General features: G+C 46.4%; 2 protein-coding genes across 7 annotated transcripts in view; both read left to right on the top strand.

The window, feature by feature from the left end:
• The window catches only part of RNF213 (ring finger protein 213), a 58,442-nt gene extending 44,949 nt beyond the window's left edge, over positions 1-13,493 (top strand). For 4 of the 5 annotated variants that reach the window (XM_069799453.1, XM_069799452.1, XM_069799451.1 and 1 more), the window contains exons 49-69: positions 351-561; positions 1,557-1,747; positions 2,062-2,190; positions 3,010-3,120; positions 3,306-3,548; positions 4,131-4,212; positions 4,841-4,875; positions 5,199-5,293; positions 6,043-6,202; positions 6,531-6,711; positions 7,543-7,637; positions 8,220-8,471; positions 8,794-8,926; positions 9,635-9,718; positions 10,092-10,272; positions 10,399-10,600; positions 10,748-10,825; positions 11,136-11,333; positions 12,156-12,245; positions 12,359-12,537; positions 13,075-13,493. In XM_069799453.1, coding sequence (XP_069655554.1) covers positions 351-561; positions 1,557-1,747; positions 2,062-2,190; positions 3,010-3,120; positions 3,306-3,548; positions 4,131-4,212; positions 4,841-4,875; positions 5,199-5,293; positions 6,043-6,202; positions 6,531-6,711; positions 7,543-7,637; positions 8,220-8,471; positions 8,794-8,926; positions 9,635-9,718; positions 10,092-10,272; positions 10,399-10,600; positions 10,748-10,825; positions 11,136-11,333; positions 12,156-12,245; positions 12,359-12,537; positions 13,075-13,228 — 3,084 coding nt within the window. In that variant the 3' untranslated portion in view covers positions 13,229-13,493. Of the gene's footprint in view, positions 1-350; positions 562-1,556; positions 1,748-2,061; positions 2,191-3,009; positions 3,121-3,305; positions 3,549-4,130; positions 4,213-4,840; positions 4,876-5,198; positions 5,294-6,042; positions 6,203-6,530; positions 6,712-7,542; positions 7,638-8,219; positions 8,472-8,793; positions 8,927-9,634; positions 9,719-10,091; positions 10,273-10,398; positions 10,601-10,747; positions 10,826-11,135; positions 11,334-12,155; positions 12,246-12,358; positions 12,538-13,074 lie in introns of those variants that run through there. The other variant, XR_011327309.1, reaches the window with a different exon arrangement.
• A 309-nt stretch (positions 13,494-13,802) lies between these two features.
• ENDOV (endonuclease V) lies at positions 13,803-26,490 on the top strand. 2 transcript variants are annotated; one of them, XM_069799460.1, is made up of 9 exons: positions 13,803-13,937; positions 14,446-14,617; positions 15,776-15,910; positions 16,351-16,390; positions 16,493-16,605; positions 16,712-16,780; positions 17,448-17,576; positions 23,804-23,880; positions 24,991-26,490. In XM_069799460.1, the coding sequence occupies exons 1-9, from the start codon at positions 13,882-13,884 to the stop codon at positions 25,016-25,018; spliced, it is 819 nt and encodes a 272-aa protein (XP_069655561.1). In that variant the 5' UTR covers positions 13,803-13,881; the 3' UTR covers positions 25,019-26,490. The 2 variants fall into 2 exon arrangements, with proteins under 2 accessions (XP_069655561.1, XP_069655560.1); XM_069799459.1 differs by having other exon boundaries at positions 24,988-26,490.
• The last annotated feature ends 469 nt before the right edge of the window (positions 26,491-26,959 follow it).

Genomic DNA, 26,959 nt, shown 5'->3' with positions numbered 1-26,959 from the left:
TAAGGGAAAGACAGGTAGAGCTTGGTATCTTGGACATGTGTGTTTCAGCATGTGTGTGGCCAGTCAGCATGCTCATAACTCTCTTGCTTGGCTACATGCTTAGGAAATATGGGAGAAAGCTTGGGTGCATTGCTGAAAATGGTGTTTGGTGATGTGGCAGAACTTTAGGATGAGCACTGGAGAGATCACAGGGAGGAGCTAATGGTATTGGGGTGGAGGGTGCTGTGAGAGACATGAAAGTTTAAGGTGCTTACTGCAGTGTGGATGCATTGGAGATACAAAGTACCAATGCAGGGGACATCTGATTCAAGTGGTTCTGCCACTCATGCAATATTCTGGCCCATTTTTAGGATTCCATGTGTGAAAAGTCTGAGGGCAGCATAGGATATGAGTATATTAACTATCTGCCTGGAGACAGAAGCTTTCCAGAGAACTATCTCCCAAAGAACAATCGAGAAACTCCTCGGGAATCATCTGTTGAATATCTGCAGGCAGTAGCCAAGGTTCGCTTGTACCTGAGTAAAGCTGCAGAGCTGGTCTTTGACTTGCATGAGCCCACAGGTAAGTCTATTCTGCTATCAAGTGGAAATGCTGTATACAGAGCAAAGTCACCATGGGAGATGGGCTTGACACAGTCAATGCACCTGTGCTATGCTAGAACTTGTTTTGATGCATGGCCAAGAACAAGTGCATCAGCTTTCTTCTTTTCCCTTTCATTAGGAGTGTCAGTCATTATTTGTCCTCTCTACCATGTATTAGAAGTGCTCTATAACTAGTAGCAAGGCTGTGCCAGTGACCCCTACGGTGTAGGTACATAGCAGTTGTGTCTTTGGAAGGAGATTTATTTTATCCTCCAGATGCTAACAATGAAATTTTATTTAGAGCCAACTAAATTGAACTTTAATGAATAAACGAATAAAGCATAAATGATGCCTCAGATACATGACTGCTGTAAGGCTTTCTGTTTTATATGAGTGAGAGCTCTGCGCAGCTAAAAAGGATGAAGAGATACTTTTAAAAAAAAAAAGTAAAATAAGTTTTGAGCTGATTTCCTGACCCAATAAAGGAGAACAGTGTGTGGAGAGTCTCAGATACTTACACAGTTTATGAAGCATCAAAGTGTAGTAATGTAGCTAATTCCAAGGGACTTCACTGTCCAGCCCTTTCTTCGAGGATGTCAGGCTAGCAAAATGCATCCCAGGAGGTTGTTCTTAGGGAACACCATCACCTTGGCAGTTGAGGCAATGGAAAGCCATTATTGAGCAAGATGGAAGAGCTCTGAGAATGGACTACCAATAAATGGGAAAACTTGTCCTTGAGAGGAGGAGATGGAAGTAGAGTATGTCATCCTCTGTTGAAGAAATGAATCACTGTCTAAAATCCTGCTGAGGAAACACTCTAGATAAGCATCTGAGGAAGAGAGGGCTCTGAAGGTCTCCTATGTAATTAGTCAGTACTAGTAAAAGGCACTTGGTGCTACACCCATTGCCGACAGAAAAGTTTTACAAGGTAGAATGTGGGTTTTTTTTGTTTGTTTGTTTTTTTATTCTCCCCAGAGCAAGACCAGGTAGAGGAGAAGCAGCGTTACCTGGCAAATGTGAGGGTGTTCTGTAGCCTCGCCAAGAACAACTGGCATTGTGTTTACCTAGTCCGGAAAATTGCTAGTCAGTATGGGATGGAATTTGCCCAGAAGCTTGTCACAGAGGCGCAGTTTAACTGGGTGTTCCCGGTGGAAATTCTGCAACAGGTAAAGAGGAGGTATATCCTTGGAGATGGCTCTGGTCTCTTAGTCTTCAGTTTGTGCTGCTTTGGGGTGTTTCTGCTGTTGTGTGGCTCTTGGGGGACTCACCACATTGAGAGTGGTTGTGAAGATGACTTATCCTTGCGCTCTATTGAATGAAGTCTCTTATGGCAGTGAGAAGCCATTTGGTTTGCCATGCCTGCCTGCTGTCTCTTTGTGAAGGCTGAAATGCCACAGTTCATGGGAGGAAGAGGAGATTCTGCCTTATCCAATGGCTGTTTAATGTCCACAGTGCTCACCATGGACTTTTCCCTTTGTAGATACAGAACAGCCGGTCTAATCATATTGATCGTTACCTGGCATGCGGCAAGAATTACAGAGTCCTGCGTGATGCTGTGGGGAAAGCCATGATTGAGTGTAAGACTGAGGGTCTTCTAGAGGCAGAGAAGGTAGGGTGCTTTCTCCTTGCCATAATTCTGTTGTGGGTTCTGGACGGCCAGCGTTTAAGCTTTATGTGTTCCTGTTGGCAGTGTCTCTTCCAGTGGAGATGCCTGGGTTCCTTTGCTTGAAAGTTACTGTGGCTTACACTGGCAGACACATGTATGTTTGCTTTACTCTCTCACCTGTGTTCTAGCATATGTAACTGAGATTCTGTTGGTTGCCTCATCTTGCTTTTCTCCCCTTGTAATCTATTGCAGCAGTTTATTTTAACAATAAGCAATACAGGTACCTTGTAGCCAACTGATGGGAGAGCAGACAGATAATCAAAGAAGATTTATGCCCCCTGCCTGCCCATATCTGCCTAGCGTTGTGTTTTGCCATGCAAAAATCAAATGGGTGATCTCTGTGTAATTGTAACCTTTTTCCAATATGTATTTTGTGTATGAAAATCTTCAAGGAGTTTGCAAACAGTGCGCCTTTGAATGTCTCTGTACCATCTATTATACACTGGTTGTGATTTATTTTTTTTCACTTGCATGTTGATTTGATTTGAATGAAGGCACGTACAGGTTGCTGCCTAGTGAGATTACAATTCCATCTGGATGTTAGAAGAATAAAATGCTTGACAAGTTTCTGCTGTAAAACTCTCAATCAGCTTGAGTGCTGTCAGATCACTCATTTATGGTTTGAGCAGCCATTTCTGTACTATCTCCCTTCATTTGTGGGGAGAGCTTTACCACAGACCTGCTGAAGCTTGCGTATCCAGTAACTTTAGCTGTGACAGCTGTAGCCTGCTCTCTGCCATATAATCAGTTCTTCTTTTCTAGGCATCTAGCAGTTCCCCAGTTGTACGATCTGTCCATCTGCTCCTGGCTATTTTCAGAGAGGTCACTGCCCTGTATGGAGTTAGTGACTCAAGTCTTCATCCCAAACAGCAGGTAAGATACTTCACTTTGGAAGTGAAGTGACAAACATACTTTGTTGATAAGGATGAATGAGATTCGAGTCATTGGTGGAAGAGCCCTTTGTTCTTCTACCCCAAATACGGTTATGTCCTGATAGTCCTCTTCAGTTTGGTGGGCAATATCATGCTGGTTTTATTTCTTTTAATATGTGCTTTCAGCAAACAGATGTTATGACTAAGTTCATCCAGAACTCTGAAGTCCTGAATTCTCCAGACCTGCAGCACTTTGCAGCTTCTCTTGTGATGAATGCACTGCCATCTCTGACAGTGGATCCTCAAAGCTTCAGCCACAGTGGAGCACTAATTGAAATGGCTGTTCATACCGCAGCTGTCTTGCTGTGTGGGCAGAACCCTGTCCTGCAGCCCCTGAGGAATCTGGCATTCCATCCGCACACCATGGAGGTAAAGAGATTTAACTCAGATGGCAATTCAGCATATTGCTAGTTCTTTCATGTATCTGCTGGATCCTCTATAACCTAACCTTTCTTAACATCAAAAGCACCAACTTACTGTTTTAGCTGTGAATTACTGATGTAGGATTATTTCAGTGTTGTTGGGATTAATTAGAACAACAAGCAGCTCTGGACTGATACCTTTTCAAGGTACCTCTGCATCCTGAGCAGTATCAGGCAAATACTTCCGCTGATATTTGAGTGAGCAAGTCTGAAAGCAGTTGGCAGGTCATACTGTGGAGACCTGCATGGATAATGGCTTGTGGGGCCCTAGGCTGAGTCAGGGTGGGAGGGATCTGCTGCTCTACTTCTTCTGGCTTTCCAAGGTGTAAGGAAATGTTCTGGTACATGCCAGGGCACATCAGGCCCCACCAAGAGGAATCCAGTTCAGGGTGTCTAGAGAGTGCACGTGCAAGTCTTAACAATATTGATAGTTCTTGTTCTTCATCACGAATAAAGAACCAGTGAGCAACTGCTTCAGGAAAAGAACTGATTTATATTTTCGTCACCTTTTTTCCTTTTTCCTCCTTAGCACTCTTTTCTGCCTACAATGCCAGAAGATATAATGGCTCAGGCGAGGGCCTGGGAAGGAGTGGCCACTCTGCGTTGGTACAGTAAGTGCTCCTGACTGGCTGTGAAAGAAATTGAAGAATAATCCTTGGTTTTTGAATGAAACTGTTCCAAATCTGAGGACAGACACACTCCTCTTCTCAGCATGAGTTATCTTGTGTAAATTAAGACTTGTAGCTACGGTTTATGTGGGTAATGCACCAAAATGCATTGAGCTTCTGTTTAGTCTCAAGCTTATAGCTGTTTACAAAGTTTGAGCGTGCAGAAGACCTGTCTTGTTACTTCTGGCAATGTTAAAGTGGTGTGAACAGAAGAGGAGCACTTTGCCACCTTTCTAGCCAGCTTTCAGTCCTCTGTTTTCTGCAGTAGGATCTTAGTGCAGGCTAGGAATCCAGGGGTGGGAGCATTCATGCTTACTGGCCCATCTGTTACTCAGTAGCAGAATCTTTCAGGCTTCTGTTCCTTGTTTCTCAAGGAGAGAAGCACTGAAAAATTCCTTGGGTTCCTATACGGGCCTATCATTCCTTTGAGCTTTGGGACAGTCAGTGCTTTTGATTAGATCTTGAAGCATATTTCTTGCTCCAATATGATGGTCCCTAAGAAAGGAAATAACAGAGGCTTTATAAATGTCTGTCTTATAATACTGTCCTGTTCATTTCTCTTTCTTGATAGCATGTCCAAATGGCCACCCTTGCACTGTAGGAGAGGTAAGAATTTGAGACTGGTGGGTTTTTAAGCAGGTGGTGTTTTCAACAATACACTTCTATTTTGTTTACTAGTTTTAATGTTCTGTTGCACAGTGGTTCATTTTCTAAACTCTATATTAGTAATAATTTTGCCATTGTAATATAAAATTTAGAATAGATCTAACAGCTTATACCATAAATCAAGGAAACAAGACAGGTCTTTTGCCCAGTATATAGCAGTTTTTGAATTAACCAGTTACAGCCTGGATTTTTGTTTCATTCTCTTTCTCTGCTGGAGAGGCTTTTACTTGGGAATTCAGTGTTCTCCTTTTGCTTTTTGCTAGTGTGGCCTCCCCATGGAAACTAGCCACTGTCCTGACTGTGGTGCCCAAGTTGGAGGGCAACTGCATAAACCACTGCGTGGCTTTCAAGAATTCCGGTATGCTTTGATTAACCTTTTCAGTGCTAACTGATGCAGTACTTGCCTGTCATGCTTTCAAGACAGAAGGTACCAACCACTTCACGCTGCTACCTGAAAAGTGGCACTTAGGATTCCCCATTAGCTCAGACATTAGCCTCTGAGGGGGAAGAGGCTCAGCTGTTAGGTGTGTTGGTATAACTCTGACTTTGCAGAAACTGTCTTAACGTAAGATCTTGTCAAGCTGCTGGTTTAGGGTTTTTCATCTCCCTGCTCATCCAGGCTGATATAGGTTATGTGGTTCTATACCAACATATATAATAGGCAACATTTTCTTAAATGGATCAGTGTGACTGAAGAACTTCTACTAGAGCTCCACTAACTATGACTTGTGCTCCCCCCTCCTCGATTCTCTGGATTAGTGCTTACAGCCCTTGTGTAAGAATGTTAAAGTCACTAATTCTAATAGTGGCTTCTTGTCTATCCAGCATGGAACTGGCTAATCTTGCTCTGCAGGGCTGGACATTGCCTCTTTTGTAGAAAACGTATTAGGAAGAGATGTCCAAGGAAGAGTAATCAGCCAGCAAAACCAAACTGGCTTATTTGTGTACAAAACTTACTGGAAGTCCTCATTCCCCTGTAGCACTTCTAATTGGCAGCTTTTATAGCATTCAAAGAACTTATGGGTCAAAAAGACATTACTGGGTATCAAAGACATCTCTTGTGTGTTTTTTGTCAAAGAAAAAAAAACTATATATACTTTCCAACAGGAGTAATGAAGACAGAACTCAAACTGGCCACATACTTGGAGATGTACAACACAGAAAAACAATGGGAGTGTCTGACCGGGCCATGTCCCCAGTTGTCTTTGTTCTGATACGCCTGCTCACACATTTGACAATGTTGCTGGGAGCCACAAAAGATCCTCAGGTATCTTCCAATAATAGTTCCAAGTGGCCGCATGAAACGTAGTGAAACCTTTGTATGATGCTGGTCCTTTTCATTATATTGCCAGGCAACTAGGGCAGTCTTTCAAGATGCAAGACCCAGATTCACTTTCTTCCTTGCCCAGAAGTGATTTTGGTTCCTTCATGCACTTGCATGCATACATATACATATATACCTGCCTTTATTTGTTCAAGTGGTAGGAATCTTATAGGATGGAGTTGACTTTCTGTTAAGACTGTAGTTCTGCATGCCTTCTGCTTCAACTGGATATTTTTGGCTATGCTCATTCTTGCCTGTTGTTCCTCTTCAGTCATTGCAAAGGATTATCAAGCCACCGGTGCACAACTCTGTGAGTTTCCTGCAGCAGCATATTCGGGAGGACTTGGCACAGCTGACAAAAATTTTGGGGAAGAGTGTGGATGAGACTATCACCATCCTTCATCTTGTCCTCAGCAGCCTCCTCAAGAACACCCATCAGCACCCAGGCCAGTGTAAGGACAACTACCTGTTATATCACATCTGCAAGCTATATCAATGTTTTAAGGGCAGCAGTTATTTAGCTTCTTTGCTAATAGACCATTTCCAACTGGCAGTAGCTGAGCTGATGAGGAAGATCCAGAAACTTGAGGCTTGTTTCTGACTGTAGGAAGTGAAGAATTTTTGGCTGTTTACTTCTCTTTTGTTTGAGTATATGTGGGGTTTGCAAGGTTTGGTGCATAATTCTGAAAAGGAATTACTGAATAAATAACCTCATGATATGTTTACAGGGCTTTCAGCTCACAAGCAGAGGTGCTACTCAAAGCACAGTAGCTCATGCTGTGTATAATCTATATACCATACTGCCCTCTAAATGACTACCAAGAAGCTACTTGGTAGAAGAGGGATGGCAGAGTATGGTTCATGGTAGAATCTGGAGTTCAAGTTGACATGAGTCATTGTGTCATAGCGGGATTTATATGTAATAGCCATATTTTTAGTGTATGACAGCACAAATCAGTATTCCAAGCTCTGTTCTTTGGTCTGTCATTGATCATGGTCTGACCCTGAACAACTTGTTTAACCTTTCTGGGACTTGTATAAATGTCCACATCAGTCAAATGAATGACTGGACAGAAGCTTCTGATAACCTGTGATCACTGTGTGCTGTTTTGGATGACTCTCTCCAGCTAGACCAAGATACTCGGTTAGCTTCTAGGACCTCTGTAATTGTTCTTGGCTCATTGTGCTAATTTGCAAGGGTGTCACATCTGGAAGCTTAGAAAATCTGTGGTTTCTTTTAACTGAAATAGTGCAGATGTAAGAGATAAATATTCCTGTTGCAGGGCCAGTTCGGTTTGATAATGTGCTCTCCACCAAGGAGAAGAGAAACAAATGGGAAGAAGTTGTTGCAAACACAATTATTGTTCCTGAATTGGAGGTAAGAAATTTGCTGTATAAAATTTCAGTAGCTGAGCAGTTAAAAATCTACTTATTTGGAAATCTGACCTGCTGTAATGTGCTATGCTTTTCACCGAGCTATTCCCAAAGCCAAGCCATTTACGACACAACTTCAGGTTAGCTTTAATTTGTAAGGATCAGCAACTTTATTCTACCTGTGGAAATGAGTATCTGAGACTAGAGTTGTGCTATGAAGTTTTTTACATAGCTGGAAAAGCAGAAATGTCTTAGCTCAGTTGAAAGCATTTGTCCAAGTGAGCATATGGTTGCCCCAAATGAATCCTGTCTGCCTTTTTTTTTCCCCGTATACATCATCTCAAGAATGGAAGACCTGCAAGTTGGATGAGCTGGAGAACAAAGAATAACTTTATGGTATAAACAGCTGTCTTACAGTATGTGTTTTACATGCCTTCCCTAAGAGTTCATCTTCTGCTTTGACATATTTCTGTGTCAATTGGTCATCAAGCTACTAGGAAAATATACTCTAGTGGAGGTTCAAGATGGCAGGACACTAACAATTCTGATATAATTTGGTTTTTTTGTTGTTGTTTTTTTAATGCAGGATTTGGATAAAAAAATTCTGAAGTTAAATAGACAAATACAAGAGGATGAGAGAATTTCTTCCAATCCAATAGTGAAAATAGTGTATGGTGACCCAGTCACTTTCCTGTCCCAGCTGCCAAAGCACAGTCACATACATCATTCCAAGATGTGGAGCTGCCGAAAGAGGATTTCAGTGGAGAACTTGGGCCATGTAGTTCAGCAAAAGAATGCTAAGGACACTGTCCCTCTCCTCTGGAAGTTTTTGCAGAAGGTGGGTGTGACACAGGGATGAGACCCCACAATGTTCAGAGATCAGTTCATAGAATCATAGACTGGTTGAGGTTGGAAGGGACCTCTGGAGGTCACCTTGTCCAACCCCCTGCTTGGGCAGGGTCACCTAGAGCCAGTTGCCCAGGACTAAACCACTGTTGAATTATACAGCGTCTTCATTCTGATAACTTCCTATAATCTTGAGAACTGCACTTGTAAAGTATTTTTTTTCTTTTAAACATTTAAAAAGTAATTCCATAAAACTATTTGGAACTGGTTTGTCCAAGAACAACCTTACTCATAGGCCCCCTTTCCTCTTCCAGGAAACAGAACTGAGGCTGGTTAAATTCTTACCAGAGATTCTGGCTCTGCAGAGAGACTTGGTGAGGCGATTTCAGAACACTGCTGCTGTCAAACACGGTTCGATCAGAGACTTCCTTAAGGAACCCCTATCAGGTGAGAAGATTCTGCCAAAACTGTAATTAGTGAAACAAAAAGCACTGGGAAGTCCAGTTGAAAATGAAGATGAAAACTTCTTGAGCTTGCAGTCTTAAGCCCTGATATTTTCCTTTTAACTCCCATCCAAATGAATTGGAGACCTTAACCCTGGAGTTATGCTTGGAATAGTCATCAGGTGACTTTGAAAAGAATTAAGCACAGGAAGATTGTTCACAAGGGGTGGGGACTCTGCTCAGGGATAGGCAAGATAAATCCCTGAATGCAGCAGTAGGTATGTTGAGTTTTTAGGCACTGCCCTAGAGTAGGGCCTGCCTAAAAGGTGCAATAGATGTCCTTCCCTTCCATTCATGAGCAGCATACAGACATCTTGTGGCAACTCCTTCAATTGTACTTAAGTACAATTACTTAATGTTTTTAAGCACTTGTGGAAAAGTACTTAAAGGTCATGCAGAATCAGACCAAGGATCCATCCAGCCTTGTAGCCTGGGCCAATAGCAGACCATAATAGAAGAATATAAACAAACAGAGAAAATTACTCAATTTGATACCATTAGAAAACTGTTTAATGTCTGTTTAGTCTCTCTCAATCTGTTTGAGCAGTTGCCTAGAGTTCAGTGGTGTCCTTTGAAAATTCTTGTATTGTGGAGTTTCACAGTGTTGCCAGTAAAAGGTGTTTCAAGGATTCGTCTTTCTGTTATTCCTCAGATGTGATGAGGGACCTGTTACAGAGGAGGGTGAATGTGTTTCTGTCTGTCTGGAACAAGCTGAGAAGCTCGCTGGACACCAATGGTGAGTACCCTTCTTTCTCAGCATTGTTTTGAGAGTGGTGGAAGCAAGGACTTGCCAGCTGTCAGACAATGCTCCTCTACTACTACTCTTCGACAGTTCAAGTTCCTCCCATCAGTGATGCTGAGACATATCTTCAGAACTGACCTTGGCCATTAAAGGTTTAAGAAGATCTAGGTGCAAATGGAAGAATTTATTTCCCTCTTGTAGTCTTCTCACCTGAACTTGCTGCCTTTAGTGCTTATACGTAATGGAAAGAGTGCAGCTTTTTTCAGGTTCTATACTTTCTCCTGACCTGGGTCAGCTCAGGAGAGGCTTGCTCATTGTGGGCTGGCTCTGGGCCACCTCAAGCAGTCTTCTCTGCCTTTTATTTCAGGGGAAATTAAGCTTCCTAAAGGCTACTGTGATGCTGACCTGACCCTGGACAGCAAGCTTGAGGTCCTTCTGCCACGTCGACAGGGGCTGGGCCTCTGCTCCACAGCCTTAGCCAGTTATCTCATTAGTCTGCACAATGACTTTATCCACTCAGTGAACAAACACATCAAGGAAGATGACAGGTATGTTGCTATTCAAGCTAGGCATGTTTTTTGGCTCTGTTGTGTTACCAGCTACCACACGATCACGCCAATTTTTCCCTGCTTCATAAAGGCTTCTCTAAATGGAGACTGTTTTCTCTTCTGCAGGTACTTCATCAGTCCATCAGAAGTGGCTGACCTGCACTTGATCAGTTATGAGCTTGAGAGAGACCTGATTCCTCTGATCTTGTCCAACTGCCAGTACAGCATGGAGAAGGGAGGGGAGACATTGCAGGACTTTGATCTGGAGAGGATCCAGCAGCAAGTCATCAGCAAGTTCCTGCAGGGGAAACCACTCATCACCCTAAAGGTAGGACAAGACAGCTAGCTATGTTTTCTGCAGACAACTTCTTGGCTGATTTTGGAGCCCTGCAGTGTTTGCTGCAGCCAGGCATGCACTGCAGCAGGGTAAGCAATGTTACCAAAGCTTTACAACCACGGGTTTCTCTCCTGACAGGGAATACCTACCCTTGTGTACAGACATGATCGGAATTATGAGCAGATGTTCAATGATGTCAGGAGTAAGCTGGATCAGGTGGGTTTCTGCATTGGAGGAAACAGGGCAAGCATGTGACCCCTGATATCTGAAGAAATATTAGGTTTGTCTTCTGTCACTTGCCTTGTTCATCTGAAGGCTTGTCTGCTAGTCTCTCGGCATGCCTTGAGTACATACAAACTGGCCTTCTTTTGTCAGCCAGGATTTACAAAGGAAAGAGATATAGTTAAGCATTTTCAGTTTCCTAAATCTGGGGCTCTGCCATCTTCTGTGACTTTAGCAACTTAAGCACCAATAAGGAATGGCTCTAAACTAATATTAGCAACTGCTTTGACTTCATGGTTTTCAGAGTCCTCTCCCCAGTTCTGTGATGAACATGATCAGTGGGGAACTACAGTCTTACAGTGATGTCTGTGATGCTCTGTCCATCACTGAAATTACCTTGGGATTCCTGGCCATGGCTGGAGAGAATGCTGAAATGCTTCTGACTGACTACATTGAAAATGTTCTGCAGATGGGTGATCAGACAAACCCTCATGTACTGCAGGTGAGTCCTGAGAGCAAAGCTCTTATTCTTACAAGATAAAATCTGCACTGGTTTATACTAAATCCAGCCAGTCTGATCTCCAAGCCCAGCAAAAGTTCAGCTTGAAAAGGTATGTGATAGAATTCCCTCCCCACCAGATTCAATGGCGGGGGGAACAATTTTCACTTCCCCTGCGACCAGTGTTTGCAAGGTGGGAGCATCTTAACAGCTTGCGATGCTCAGCACATTCTTGCAAAACCCTACAGGAGGGTCAGGTGCAGGATATGCAGGTCAAACTCTTCTCTGCAGATGCAAGTTCTTCTGTCAGCACCAGGAAGGAGAATTCTCAGTTTCATATCAGCATAATTAGTTGCAATGCTAAAACTGAGAAAAGGGAGAACTTTCAATTATGAGTCAGCTTTCAGTGACACTGGCTCGCCTGGTGCTGAGCAGGATTGAAAATACCCCTTTACCTCTCAAAAGTGGTGACAGGGGAAGGTTTTATCTCCTAATGATGTGTGAAAAGAGGCCCTTTACTGATAGGGGGCAAAAGCACTATGTTATGACAAGTATGTGTGACATAGCCCTACTGCTTTCCCACTCCCTTTCATGATACCAAAAAGATGGATTCTTGAAGGCAAAATGGGGAAGACGGAGAGAGAAGCCTACTGCAGATGGGCTTCTACACCAAGGTTAAAAGGGCTCAATGAACTCCCTGCTGAACTCTCTGTGCTTGTGTTCCTCTGCAGTTTTGACCTGCATGGGCAGGGCAGGGTGTGGACAAGTTCCTAAACACATCCCTTACATCCACGTTCATTCCATATATGTGTGTTTTTCTTTCAGGCCCTTAGACGATGCCACTTAAAGCACAACATAGCCCTCTGGCAACTTCTTTCCACCCGCAAATCTGAGCAGCTTCTGCGCCTCAAAAGGGTAAGGTACACTGATAACTTCAGTGTCTTATCAGCTGTTGCCTCTTCTCAAATGAAGTTGCTCAAATGTGTATGGTTGGTTGTTCTTTTTTCCTCCCTCACTGCTTTTTTTAGGATCCTTTTGTAGACATCAATACAGCCTACAAAGCTGAGCTCAGTCCAGAGATTGCCAAGCTCCTCAACACCTTCCTTGTCCACTCAAGGCTGGAAACCTTCCTGCAGGAGCTCCATGAAATGATTGTCTTGAAGCTGAGACGTGTCCAAGCTGTGGATGAATTCAGACCCATATGGAGGTAATAGAGTTAAGCAGCCCAAACCAGCCCACAGTTGTTATTAACTTAAGCTTCTCTTCTCTGTCTCTGAAAATGCATGTGATGGAAACGGTTCCCTTGGCAAATGACTGCCCTGCTGGGCACAAAGCACAACCATCAACATTAAGAATATGCAGCTAGTTCTAAGACACACTACCTGTTTCTGGCATGTATGACTCTTCTTCATCTTACACAAGCTATTTTGGGAACACTGCTGGAATATGACAGGAGCTGCTGTTCATGAGCTCTAAAGATAAACACAAGCACTTCTGCAGTCACTCACTCAGCTGTCCACACGTACAGCTTGGCCCTAGCAGCTTGGTTCTGACCTGCAGCCTCCCATTTCTGGGTTCTCTAGCCTCTCTATAAATCTGACTGGCTATTTTAATACTTCTCATTACAAAATACATGCATTAAAACTCAGTATACTTAATATCGGTGCATTCCTACCCTACAAAATACTACCTGTAGTTTGCTGTACACCATCTATTAACACTACTTTTGCTCTTTGTTTTCCAGCCTGAAGGAATCACTCATTCCTTACCTTGATGCAAAAGACTCTGAGTTAGCTACAGAGCTGCAAGAGCTGTTTCCAGATGAGGTTCTTCTCTGTCATGCTATTGCTACATGGAAAGCAGCTGTTCTCTTCAAAAGAGAGCACAGGGAAAGCTAGGACCACTAAGCAACACTAGGTCTGTCTGACCTTCCTGTTACACTGGCCATTTTAGTGCCATAAACACGTGGTGTTGCTGAGATTCTAGAACCTGGGGGCATTGGTTGTTTGGGTTTGTGTGTTTTGGTTTTTTTTATTAACTTCAGTACCCAAACTATGCTGTGAAGATTAGATGCTTTCATGCATCAGAAGGATGGTGGAGAAGAGACTCGTGAAGGCATCATAAAAAACCAAAGCTGCCTGCTAAAGATGAAGGATTTTTTTTTTTAAAAGCTTGGGACTTTTTTTTTTCTTTTGTAATCTGCCTTTCTCTGGACACCGAACTGTCACCAAGCTCCAGACCAGGCTCCTGCTCCCCCCTTGCCCCTTCCTTGCCCCTTGCCCGCCCTTTCTCTGTTCCACCGGTGGAGCCTCTTCAGCCCCACCGCCGAATTGGGACCAAATTTGGAAAAAAAACCCAAACCCAAAACCACCGGCGGCGGCCTTATCTCCCCCGGGGGCAGGACCCCTCTCCCCCCGCCGCCCCGGCGTTGTTTCTCTCAATAAAGCTCCTTCTCGCTCCCGGGGCTCCTCCCGTTTTCTTCTCTCTCCGCCCGCCCTCCCGGCGGCGGGTGGCGGTGACGGGCCCGGACGCCGCCTTCCGGCGCGGCGCCATGTCGGGGCGCGCAGCGGAGCCGCCGCCGGACGCCACCCTCCGCCGTTGGGAACGGTAACGGCGCGGCGCGCCCTGCGCATGCGCGGGAGGGGCTCTGTAGGGGTTGGGGGGGGCTGGCCGTGCGGTAGCCATGGCAACCGTGCTCGGCCGGGCCTGGTATGGCGGGGTGGTAGGCCCGGCGGGGCTCCCCCCTTCTCTCCCGCTCGCTAGCGGGCCAGCCGCGGCGGGGTCCCCTTGCCGGGGATCCCCTTCACCCCCGGGCCTAACGGGGATAAGCACAGAGTGAGGGGAGGTCCATCCCCCGGCTCCCCTTTCTGGAGAAAGCGGAGGGGTTCCTGCGTCCCAACAAGTTACGGGGTCCCTCGAGAAGAGCTCCCCCCCTGCCCCGGTGCTCTGCCCCCGCAGCTGGGTCGGTGGGCTCCTCCTGGGCCTGCAGGGGCACAGCCTGAGCGCGGTTCGGTTTGTGGTGACCGGGATGGAGGAGGGCCTCAGTGCTGGACGAGGCCTGGAGCCGAGGAGGAAGGGTCAGCCTTTTGACTGCAGCTGTGTGGTCTTTCTCTAGAGAGCAGGCCCAGTTAAAAGCCAGTGTGGTTGAGGAGGACACTGAGGAGTGGCAGAAAGATTCAAGTTTTGCAGGACTGGAAAGAGTGGGAGGCGTGGATTTATCTTATATCAAAGGAGATGACATCAGTGCTTGCGCTTCCCTGGTCGTTCTCAGCTACCCAGCTCTTGAGGTAACGGCAAGTGAACAACTTCACTCCCTAGGGTTGTGTCCAGGTGTGCAAGAACGTGAGGGTTTTAACAGAAAACTTACGTAAAAGCCATTATCTACTGTGCGTCTGCCTCACAGGACATCAGTACATTATCACGTGTACATTCAACAAAGTCTCCAGCTGTATGCTTTGCAAGAAAGATAAACAGAAAAAAAAAAGTGTAAGGATTTAGCCAGAAGTTTAGGAAGATGCGATGCAAACCACTCCTAATTGTGAGAGGTTTGTAAGATTACTGGGAACTTAAAAGGCGTTGAGAGAGAGGTTTAGTATGAATTCAAGTTAGTTGGTAAATCAGAAAATACTGTGATGAGGTGTAGTCCATGGTCAGCCAGAGAAGTCTCTAATTGCTTTACGTGTATATAAAAAATAATCCGTCTCAGCCACTACCCAGAAGGAGACAAAATCAGTGCTAATCAACAGAGGAAATTAAAGTATTTGTAGCACTCAAACAGCAGATGTCTTGTTTGTGAGTCCTTGCTGGGAATCAACTAATAATACGGGATGTAATACATAAAAGCCTTCTCAAAACCGCCGTGACTCCTATACCCCCCAGTCATTTTACTTGAATTAATAAAGATTTTTGGCCTCTTTCCCAGCTTTCAAAATGATATAAAAGTGATCTTTAACTATAAAACCTAGAATAAGCAGAAAAATAAAGTTTGATACTGGCTGCTGGGATTTTTATGAACTGAATCTCAAATCCTGCCATGATTCTTGACTTGCCCTGTGTGAACGTTTTACACGGTTTCTTTTGGCTTATCCCTGTATAGAGACAGACACCCTTTGATAATGCTCTGACTGGGTGAACTTTGAGGTCCCCCACTGTCTATTTGAATAGCTGCCCCAATTTTGTTTCAAGGACTTGACTCTCAAGCAGGGTATGGTAGGTGATGTCTAGCTGCCTTCTGTCAGCAGTCCATTATCCATCCCCTTCTCTAATTGAGTGACAGAATGACACAACCCAATGGCCTTAGCTTTGTAGGAGAGATCCAGAAGCAGATTATTTTAAAAAAGATGAGACTAGGGGACATAAACCAGAGGAGATGCCTCTGAAACAGTCAGGAACTAACCAGCAAAGTCCTGGAGGTCTTTGTCTCTGCACTGTCCCACTGCTCCCAGGTGCTGTATGAGGATTGCCGGATGGTGGCTGTGAGTGCTCCGTATGTGGCAGGATTCTTAGCCTTCCGAGAGGTCCCTTTCCTGGTGGAAGCTGTTCAGAGACTTCAGCAGGAAGAGCCCAAGCTCAAACCTCAGGTATGGCATATTTCTTTGTCCTGAGTTGAGATGTCATGAGGGTGCAGAGTACTGCTGAAAGGTGTTCTACCCACTCCTGAGACCACACTGTCTGGCTGTTTTCCACTGGCGGGTGGAAAGTGTGGTGTCAGAGTTGTATTGAAGTATCTATTGCCCTTTCCTTAGGGATGAGGGATGCTAAGCTAAGAACAGCCAGGCCTCCCTTGATAATGGGAGTCCCATTCTGTGTGCAGCACCAGTGAAGAGTGCTGCCAGCCACTAAGAGCTCATGGCTGCTGATCATTAAGTCAGGTGTAGACAGCACCGCAGGAAGACCCTTATAGAGAGAAGTAAAAGGACTGAGACAGACTTCTCCTTCCTCATGGGGCCAGCATCACTGTTTGCCTGTTCGAGTGTCTCTCAGCGCATAGGAAGTAACATTTCTTTTTTGGCTTTTTCAGGTACTTCTTGTAGATGGGAATGGCCTGCTCCATCCCAGAGGTAGGACTTTACTGGAGAACAGTGCTCTCCAGGGTCCCTGTGCTGCTGCTTGAGATTTCTGTTCTCTGGTGTTCTGCAGTTACAGTGACTCATTGTTGGCAGGATTTGGTGTGGCCTGTCACCTCGGAGTCCTGACGGATCTACCATGCATTGGAGTGGCCAAGAACCTCCTGCAGGTGGATGGCTTGGTCAGGAATGAGCTGCACAGAGAGCAGGTTAGGCCAGGCTGGGAATTTATTTCCATTCTAATATCCCAAGAGAATTGGGACAGCCACATACAAGTACTTCCTAAAAACTGACCTTGTGTGTGTTTATCCCTAGATTCGTTCCCTGCAGAGGGAAGGAGATACGTTCCCACTGACTGGCACCTCAGGGAGAGTCCTGGGCATGGTAAGCTGTGGGGAGTTTCCTATTTGCTTGGCCATCAAGTCTTCCAGCTTTGTGTAGCTGGGAGCACTAGAGCATGCTGTCTCTCTAGTGGGACTGTCTCGGTGATATTAGTTCAGGAAAACATAGCGTGAACAGGTGATCAATAACACTGCTTTCCCCTTTCTGTGGGCTCAGACATTTGTAGAAAGAATTGACACTTCAGGTGTTGGATATATTCACGTCCATGGCTATGGCATCTGAGGTGCCGTGCTCCAGTACCCCCGTTCGTGAACCGCAGCTAAGGAGAAGTGCTAATTCTGTAGTAGCTTACCAGAATGCAATACGGGAGCCTCTGACTCAGAAGGGTGCTGCACAGGAAATGGGCAGATGTAAGAAACTTCCTGCGACTGGTGTTATTTCAACATAGCCTGCATTAGCAAGTCTCTCTCTGTTTCCCAGAGCAGCGTGAGGCATATGGGGAAGGGCCACAGGGGTCCAAAAGAGCAAACAGTCCCTATGAGGAGATACTGGGAGGTAGAAGAGGTTCAAGAAGGCTGGGAATTGCCAAATACAGAGCCACCATCCCACCTTCTGAAGGCAACTGGCTAGCTTATAATTCATCTGCCACTCTGTATTTGTTAAAATAAGCCTCTTAAGTATTTGATCTTTCTTGTTTCTGAATGCACAGGTCCTGCGTAGCTACAACAACAGCTCCAAGCCGCTTTATATCTCTGCGGGTCACAGGGTGTGCCTGGAGACAGCTGTGCGCCTAGTCAAGTCCTGCTGCAGGTACCGGATCCCGGAGCCCATCCGTCAGGTACAAAAGCAGGGGAGCTGAGGAAGGGGAAGGCAGGCCTGGAGTAGGGAAGCAGGCAAGCAGGCAGCGGAGGAGGGCTGTGGATGCTAAGCCTATGGTGATGTTTCAGAGCCTCACTTTGCCACCCGTCTGCAACTGACAGTTCTGCAGCTGGCACCCTTCTTGCTGGCCTGTTCTTCCCAGCCTGTTGTGGTGTTGTTTACGTGGTAGCTAACTGATCCTTCCTTCTTCCTTGCTTGTTCTTGTGACACAGTGCCTGGAAGCACACAAAGCGCTTACTGCAGACCCAGCCTGACTGATTTCTTGGTTCCACTCTGCAGGCAACTTCTGTGATGCTGATGTTAATACAGAGGAGCTGGAAATGCAGTTTTCCTGGGCACTCTGAGCCTAGCACAGACTGCAGTGCTGCTCCTCTGGGCTTTTTCCTGCTACTGCACTCTGCAAGGAGTTGCAGGCTCTGGGGCGGCAGCCAGCCAGTAGGTGACAGCACTGGATCACTGTCAGTGAGCCGCAGCTGCCACCAAGGCTCAGCTTCAGACTAATTAAATCACAGCAGGCCTTGAGGAAAGGATCTGGAGAAGTATAAAGCCTCTGGGACTTCTAGCCTGACAAGTGCTTCCCTTCTCTCAGGGTCACCCTGTTGTTAGTGGCTCAGGCAGGCCAGACCCAGCGACTGCCCAGGGAGCAGGGCCCATTCAGATGTCCATGTTTGTAACGTTGCCCTGGAACATGCCGTTCGCATTGCTACACCGCCGTTCTTGTCAGGTGTCTGGCTACCTTTGCTCTGCAGCTCCTCAGAGCAGCTAAGGTGATCCTGCTGAGGGCTGTTACGCAGTCTCTGCACACAGGAGCTTCTCATTGGTACTGCAGTGTTTTCTGAAAACAGAGTCTCGAGTCTATAGTTATAAACCAGGCAAAAATCTAACGCCTTAGAGCAAAACAAACCTTGAAGTGTCCATACCAGAACTGGAGTTTCTGATCTCATAAACCACTGCCTGCCAGACGGGAGTAGGCTGATAGATCTTCTTATGTAATCTCTTCCAGCAAGGGACAGATGCCTCTGCAGAGCTCTGAGCTAGCTCTGCAGTTCGGCATGTTCAGAGGAAAGGGTAAAAGCATTCCCTTTGGAAACAAGAAGGTGACTTGGAGCTTTTCATCACCCTCATTTCATTTCCAGCTATCTCCAGTTTCTGTCTATGTTCTAAGACTCTTCCAGTTCTCTAACTACGACCTTTATTTAAGGTGATGGAATGAATTGTTGTCACTTTCCTTACAGAGAGATTAAAAATCCAAAAAGGAGTGTGTTTACTGTAGAGGTAGAGGAATGGCAGGAGATGAGGACACTTAAACCTTTCTATGGGACTTCTCCCTGTCACAGTTCCTCTGTGTGGTAACTTCCACAGATCTTGACACAGGGCAGTGCTGGAAGCCTCAGCTCTTGAGCACCTGAAGCTGGAGTTAGGAGGTAGAAGGCTGTGGGGAGTCCTGCTGTGGATGACTTCCTTGCCCTTTTTGCTATGGCATGTCCCCAGGACAAGCTTGCAGACTTGATGGGTGATGTGGTTATGGCTTTTCCAGTGCCTTGAAAGACTTCTGGATCATTAGCTCCAAGTTTGTAAGTTCTGGTAGCCCTAGAATTATAATGCTCTTAAGAAAGCTCAGCTGCCCATGCCTTCTTGAGGCTGTGTTTATGGCTTGTATGAAGGCAGTACTATGCTGCAGCATGGGTAGTGCTATGTAACTGTTGTGGGAACTTAAACCTTCTATTTTCCTAGAAGTACAGCTGGCAGGTCTGTATAGGGTATGTTGTGCTTGGGCATGCAATACTATCTAGGCAGTGATCAGAAACAGTTTGATTTGCATTCAGCCCACAATGTGGTCATGCTGCCAAAGGAACTGTGGCTGTGATGCAGGTGAGAGAAGTGATCTTTCAGAGAAAGCAGGGGGAAGTTCATTATCACCTATATTCAGTATTTACATCTCACTTGGTCCTTATTCCATGTTTAAGCGCAAGGCCAGTCCAGGAGAATTTACTTGCATGGGCGTGATCTCTCTGCCCAGCCAGTTTGTGAGATTTTGAGGCTCTTCTGCAGAGGGTTGGTCATTTGGAGCTACCCAGACAGCGACTGAGGTATGCAGGAACTGTCATCCCAGAATAATAAGCAAAGCATTCAAACTGAGTGGCCCTGGAACAATACCAAGCCCTCCTGAGAGCAACTGCCCTTGCCTGCTTCTGGCAGAGGTCAGAACCCCTCTCCAGTGTTTGCCCACGCTCCAAGCCTGCTCAGACCCAGGATCCCCACGCACAGCAGGGAAACAGAAGCTTTTAACACTCTCCAGCTGACAAGGATTGCACTGGGACTGATTCTTCTGCTCTCGCTGTTTCAGGTTCCTGGTTGGCTGCACACCAGCCTCCAGCTCACTTGATGATCCTTTTAGCTCCAGCTGGCATCTTGCCCAGTGGTTCCTGCTGGCTCAGGATGTGGCTGATGGGACAGCCTGATGTTGCTCCAGCCCACCAAGAAGGACAGAAGTAGGCCTGCCCAGGGCTGTGAATTTCTGCAGGTCACTTCATGTGAAATATTAAACACTTGCCCTTAGGACAACTGAGAAATAAGCTGTCATCCCTCTCCTCTGTGTGAATAGCTCCTGCTGCGCAGCAGGGAAATCAGTAGCTGATATCCTGAAACTCTTAACTCCCTTCAGAGGTATCCCTCACTGCAAGCTTGCTGGGTGCACAGGGATCACCACTGCCCCTCACAAAATAGGCAAAGCAACAATTCCAGACCCTAATGCCAGCACTAGTCCCCGCTGAAAATAGAAACAATCTGTGAGGATTATTAGAGGACAGTTATCCATCTTATTGATTAGCCTCTTGGTTAATACGCTGGGTTAAGCTGTCTCTCAGCACTGTGTTAGGAGTGAGGACTGGCTAGTAACTTGCCACCTAATCATACATAACATAAGCATTAGCTTATGTTATCAGCAGAAGGTGGTTGGGCTTTTTTTCCCCCAGAAAAATAGTTTGTATATGTGACTCTTGCTGCCTTGGTCTCCCAGTAGGGACTCTATTGAACGACCTCCTTCCCTTGTTATAAAATACATCACGTAATCTCTTATCCTGAAGAGTGATCAAAGTTATTTGTCAGTTCAGTTACGAAACTGTCCAATTACAGAGAGAAAGGAAAAAAATCTCCCAAACAAACCACCCCTTACATAACTATTTTTCATTCTCAAGCTTGCAGAATCATTAAGCAGTTGTGGAGCTGCGTTTCCAGCAGTAAGCAGGCAGAGTCTCCACCTGAGAGGTCTGACTAGGAGTGCAGGGATGGAGGGGTGGTGGGGAGCTTCTTGAGGTGCGGGAGAGATACTTCAGAAGTAGAACAGTGATGAGAGTAGCAAATGCTTCAAGGACAGCCACTGGGGATGCGTTAACCCACTTTATTAGCATGATCGTCATATGCTGTGAAGCTTTTCCAGCTGGGAAGGTCACATACTGCTTTTTTAAGTGGAGAGAGACACTCTGCCTTTGAGGTGGGGCACAGCAGCTGTTCTAAAATGTCATGGCGTAGCAGTGTTTTTGAGAAAGGAAGTTTCTAAAAAAGAAACTTTGAGGGAATGTAAAAATCAACTGCCAGTTCTTGAAGTTGTCCAAGAGCCCAGGATCTGTGTGCTTGTGATAGCATCTAAGAGTCTTCTGCTAGTATGGTGCAGCATTGGAAAGCTGAACAATAATACTTCTGGAGGACAAGAACATCCAGTAAATGTCCAGCAACACTTTCTTGCAGCTCTTGGGATTTCCATTGGTGTTCTTGCCCCACTCTGACCGCGTACTATCCTGCATTGCTGGTAAGACACACCAATCTTGTTTTCCTGGTGAGCTCAGGAGGGCTCATGTCACAGGAGAGTATATCAGAAGAGGAAGGGAGGAACTGGACACTTGCATGAGTATGGGTTTGATGAGGTTTGGTGATGGCTCCAAGCTCAGTTTCAAATGACGAGGGCAGTTACCCATGGATTTGGTAGACTCTCAACATTACTCCTTTTGATTTTGGTACTGGAAAGCAGACCCCAGAGCACGGATACGTCCTGGTGTTGTCTTCCGTGGCAGCTTTGCCTTTGGACTCATGAGGTAGGACAGTGTGAAAGGTGTGTCAGTCACTTGCCTTGCAACTGCTGCCAAGAAGCGATAGAGCCAAGGATGTGCTTATGTCTTGTCTCTGTTTGCTTTTAGTGGATGTTTTTACCTGCTTTAGCTGCATAATTACCATCACACAGCCAGCCCATCAGGCGCATAGGCAGGATGAGCCAAGCTCTTGCCTAGGGAAAAGGATATGCAGCAGACGAGTGGTGTGCTTCTCCATCTGTTGCTGCATCATACAACTGCTGGAACAGAGGAAGGAAAGGGATGGGTACAAGAATGGGCAATGCCAGCTTCTCTCTTTTCATCCCATGTCCTGTTGAGAACTCGCCTGCTGGATTGCCATATTCCCAAACTTTACAGCCCTCTCCATAGCCCTGTTCCCCCTCTCAATTTACAGTTTCCTGTGGAGGGCAGAGTCCCATTTCTCAGCTGATGAGTGACCAGAAGAGCTAATCCTTTGGGAGCATCACAGCGTCACAGCTATAAAGACCATGAATGATCTTGGAGTGCTGTGAGCCTGCTTGCAATGCCAGTGGGAATCCCTCTTAGCATAGTCCTGGGACACAGCTTCTGTTTCACTGAGTATACAGTGAAGATTGTTGCAGGAGAGTCCATGGGGCATTCTGCTGCTCTGGGACAAGTCAATAAAATGCTTCAGTAGTTCCCCACCTTTTGAGAAGGGATCTATGAGCCACTGTCTCATGCTAAATTGCCTTGCACTGCTGCAGAGATCTGCCTTCACATCCATATAGTTTTGGCACTCCCAACAACTTTCTGGGGGCCAGGGGACATACTGCTTCTGTATATCAGTACAGGCTGAAGGATTTTGCTAGCTCTGAGCAAAAGGGATGAGGAAGATCCCAATAAATAGAAGGGTGGGCAGAGTCCTGGGTTGAAGGGGAGTAATTCATTTTGGGCACCTTTATCTCTGAGCCTTTTGCTGATGCACAGGAACTCCTCAGCACTACAGAGACCTGCATGTGATCCCTTTACAGAGTGAGGGTGGTGGAGCAACTTCCGTTGGTTCAAGAGGAGAGCTGGTTTACTTTTTGGAATATCTACTCTTGAAGGAAGGAAGACTTACCCTGCCCTGAAGTTTCTAACAAGTCTATTCCATTTCTCATCAGACAGTGATGAGCTATTGTTGGGGAAGGCCTGTCAAGGAGCTTAGCTGCTCATTACATTTTCCTGCATTGCATTTGGAGGTGTCTATATGTGGAAGAAGTCATTTGGGTCGGCTCTAAGGATGAAAGCACTAGAGCACTCTCAGACTCCCAAGTGTCTTCCAGTCTGGCTCTGCTGCCAGGGTTCATCAAAGAATTGCAGTTCTGGTGTAGAGATAAGGCACAATGGAAAAGCAGTCCATCACCTCAGCAACTCTCCCTTTGCCAGTGAACACTGCTACTTACTAAGTCTCTGGAAATCCTTGCTGGCCTGTCACATCCCTGGATGATGATGAGCAGCCATTCAGTGTAGGTGGAAGATGAGGGAGGGATTCCAGCTGGGTCAGTGCTTGCTGCAAGAAGGCTCACTGCACACAGTGTGTGCTTGGAAGCCTGTACTAGTTCATCCTCTGGGTCTCGTAGGGGCCCTTGGTGAAGGCTGGTTGCACTCAGCTGCAGCTGGGATTTGCTGAGGAAGGCCAGTCTGGGTCCTACTTTGGCTGTTCATCCTGCCGTGCTTGGGGTAGGTCAGGGCTGAGCAGACCTTAGGCACTGGCTGGCAGGAGCTATCTGTGCCCAATGTCTCATCTCCTTACTCCTATGAGAAGTAAAGGGGCAAACAGCAAGGGTTCAGCCAATGTCATTTCTGCTTCTGAAATGGACTGTACTCCAGTACGGCTGTTTGGTCCAGGACCCTCTGTTTCTTCATTTTAAGTCTTCATTCTCCCAAGCAGCTTGCAGTGAGGCACAGAAACCAAACAAGAAAAGAAACATGCAGGTTCTTCTTTGCAACACAGTCGTACAAGAGCTATTTGTGATGTACTGACATCAGGGTGTGCAGGGACATACTGAGATAACAAAGGGCAAGCACCAAGCAGGCTGATCAATCCATTTTCACTCATTTTCCTCCTTAATTCCAGGCTGATATTAGATCGAGGGAGTATATTCGGAAGCAGCTGTGTTCACCACTGGAGGTCATCTCTTCTGAGCCAGAGAGGTAGGTGTGTGGGCAGTCCAAGCAACTGCCTCTCCAAAGGGGATCTGCTCATGTAATGATCTTCAGTAATGGCATTAAAGGGACAGATGGGGTAACAAGGTGAGCTCAAGTGACATCAGGACGTATGCTGCCTCCATAAAAGGTGATTTCTGGTGATTGTAGCCATGCTACTTCACACGTTTCTTCTGCAGAGCACTGTCCTAGGCTGGGGAAGGTCATTGGGGATTTGGTCTGTTTCCGGCACCTGCGATAAGCAAAGCACTAACGCCCACAGGTGTGACATGAGGGTGAACAGAAATATCCTGCAGGGAGCTGGTTTCTGTCCCCAGAAAGCAAGGGGAGGGTCAGACTCCCCCACTCTTACATAATGTAGGCTAGCGGCTGCTCTGTTTATCTGTGTAAATCCATAGCAAGTCCACTGAGGCGTAGGAGTTCCTTGTGTTGGGGCTACACTGCCTCTTCAGCATGGTTCACGAGACTTTGTTGTTGAATTCCCTCAGACCCACACCAGTACCAGGCTGGACAGACACCAGGTAGCCCTGCCTGAAGAGCTGCTCAGGGATGAATGAATGAAATGTGTCAGGACTCAAAGCCCACTCTGCTCTGAGGGTCCTGATGGACCAGAAGGAGTGAGGGTAGCCAGTGGCAATAGTGAGGGATTACTTAACGCTGACTGAGGTACCTCTTACGGATTCCTTAGGACACCTGGATGGTGCAACTGGTCATGCTCAGCTCAGCTACTCTATTCTTTGAGTCATGTAGCCAGAAGCAAAAGAAGGGGCTTTCGCTGCTCTTGTAGTGGCAGTTGCACAGCGTGGCCTGGCCATGGGTGTAGCCCTGTGCAGTGTGAGGCTGGGTGTCCCGTTTGTGCTGGAGCTTCATCTCTTAACACCTCTAACACCTTCCTGCCATGGCAGATGCTGAAGCTTACACAAAGGCCAGCTAGTTTGGAGGTCTGTGCAACAGAAAAAACAAACTCATTCCCTTTATGACCATATATCTCAAACCCCATGTATCTGAGCCCCTTATTAACCAAGTGACATAGTTATTTGGTCTTCTTGGTTTCTACTTTTTAAGTCTGTGACCCTTCCTTGTTTTTGTTCCTAGCAGAAAAGAGGAGGCTGAAATGGATGATTAGTCTGATGCCAGAAGAAACTGCAGAGCTCCTCTTCACTGGATCCTCTCCTCCAGCAAGACTGTGGTTCTGTCGAGTGCAACAGCTGAGTGCCACCCCAGGGGAGAGCAGTGCCAGGCTGTGTCAGTCAGGACAAGGCCAGCCACTGTGTGTGGTTCTGGTGGGCAGGCAGACCAGCTTCTGTTCTAAGATAATGTTTAGAGCATATTTCTCAGGGTTGATTTTTAAGCATTGTAAAAATATTTGTGTAAGCAAATGTACATTTGTTAAGTTTGCAACAACTTCCCTGAGTACCTGGGCAATTGCAGGAGGCGATTTACAAAGAGATGCTGAGGGACTTAGTTCCAGAGCTGGCCTTTGGCTCCCACCACACCTCTGTGGCACAGAGACTTCCGTTCTCGTCATTTTTGGAACAGCTTCCACCTAGTCCCTGCAGCCTGTACTTTCACATTCACTTTGCACATCTCCGGGGAACAGAAGGCCAGTATGCAGCTCCGGCTGGTCCTGACAGACGGGCAGAGGACGCTGTGTTTCAGGTGGGCGTGTGACTCACGAGGGAGGGGACGGAGCCAACAGTCTGCTGTGGATTTTGGAAGAGGCTCGGAGGTCTGAGCTCCAGTACCTGAGAAGCTTTCTGTCTATTTGGTGTCAGTGGCTTCTGCATGGCTGCTGCCTTGGTGCCATGCAGCAGCGACCAGACCTCGGTGGCTGTGTGTGGGTCGTTATCTGTGCTGGGCACGTGGTGCTCTGGTGTTGCTGGTCTTGATGGGAACTTGCTCTGCATTGCTGCTGAAGAACAATTCAGATGGAAGGGCATTATGGTACCCAGACTTGCTGGGTGTTACTGTCACCCTCTGTCCAGTGACTGAGGCAGGGGGCTCACGGTGCAGACCAGCTCTTCCTAAAGGAAAGATCATCTCAGGGGAAAGGAGAATTTCCCACCAAGGAGAATGGGGAGGGAGGTCCTTCCTAATACATAAATTGGTCAGGATGGCCAGATCCCAGGCTTGAGTTTTTGCAGTCTGAGTGGACTGGGAGCACTCGTGCCAGGTCAGGAGGAAGCTCTCTGTGCCCAGTATGCTTGGACCAACACCCATCAGTTAAGCCACTTCTGAAGCTTTGCTTTAGCAGCAGAGCACAGAACAATCCATTTCTATCCCTGAATCAATACAGTGAGTCTTGTCCAGTTTGCAGGGCTAAAGCTTTTCCTCCAAAGGTGTGGGTTCCTCCTTGTATTCGGCAGGTTATTCTTGACCATTTCCGAAGAAAATTGGAGCAGATGCATGAGTTCTTGAACACAGCCAAAACTCTGGCACGTTGATTTAAAAAACCATGGCTCTGTAAGATTCCAGCCTGAAGAGGAAAAAAGGATGTTTTCCTGGTATTGGAGAGGGGTGCTCAGGGTCAGGACTCTTGTGGTCTGTTTTAAATGCTGCCAGGCACTTTTGCATAAATTTATCTTACAGCTGTTGTTACTCTTGCCACCACCTCGGTCTTGGTGCTGCTTTGGGTATAGAGGACATTCAGCCCCTTTCACATGTCTGTGCTACATCTGCTAGATCGAGAGTCTGGGGTGGTTCCTCCTTCAGCGCTACACCCTGAAACCTGGGTGGGAAAAAGGGAGGAAGCAACAAACTTGGCTCCCCCAGGGCCCATTTAGGGAGCTTTGTTGGGCTGGTCCTTGGGAGTGTTGAGGGGGACAGGTGCTGACAGGGTGCTTCCCAAAAAACCCTTGCTGATTGATGTGTTTTAAAAGACAAAGCCAGAAGCAGCTGCAGTTTTCAAACCCCATCAAGGAGCCTGCCATCTCCTGGGAAGCCTGAAAGCTGTTTTCACACGGGAGTTTGTTATGTGGGTGGACAGGGACCGGGAAGGGAAAAAAGTTGCAGTGAAAGCGTGCTCCTTTGATTGCGGTGATGTGTGTGGGATCAGAGGGGCTGCCTG

Source organism: Haliaeetus albicilla, chromosome 12 (assembly GCF_947461875.1).
Source record: "Haliaeetus albicilla chromosome 12, bHalAlb1.1, whole genome shotgun sequence".
NCBI classification, from domain to species: domain Eukaryota; kingdom Metazoa; phylum Chordata; class Aves; order Accipitriformes; family Accipitridae; genus Haliaeetus; species Haliaeetus albicilla.
The sequence above is the reverse complement of the archived record's forward strand: the minus strand, read 5'-3'. Positions and strand labels throughout refer to the sequence as shown.

Coding starts and splice junctions, on each gene's coding strand:
- ENDOV (XM_069799459.1), top strand. CDS start 13,882: ATGTCGGGGCGCGCAGCGGAGCCGCCGCCGGACGCCACCCTCCGCCGT. Junction 14,618..15,775: donor TCAGCTACCCAGCTCTTGAG/GTAACGGCAAGT, acceptor CACTGCTCCCAG/GTGCTGTATGAGGATTGCCG. Junction 15,911..16,350: donor AGCCCAAGCTCAAACCTCAG/GTATGGCATATT, acceptor TGGCTTTTTCAG/GTACTTCTTGTAGATGGGAA.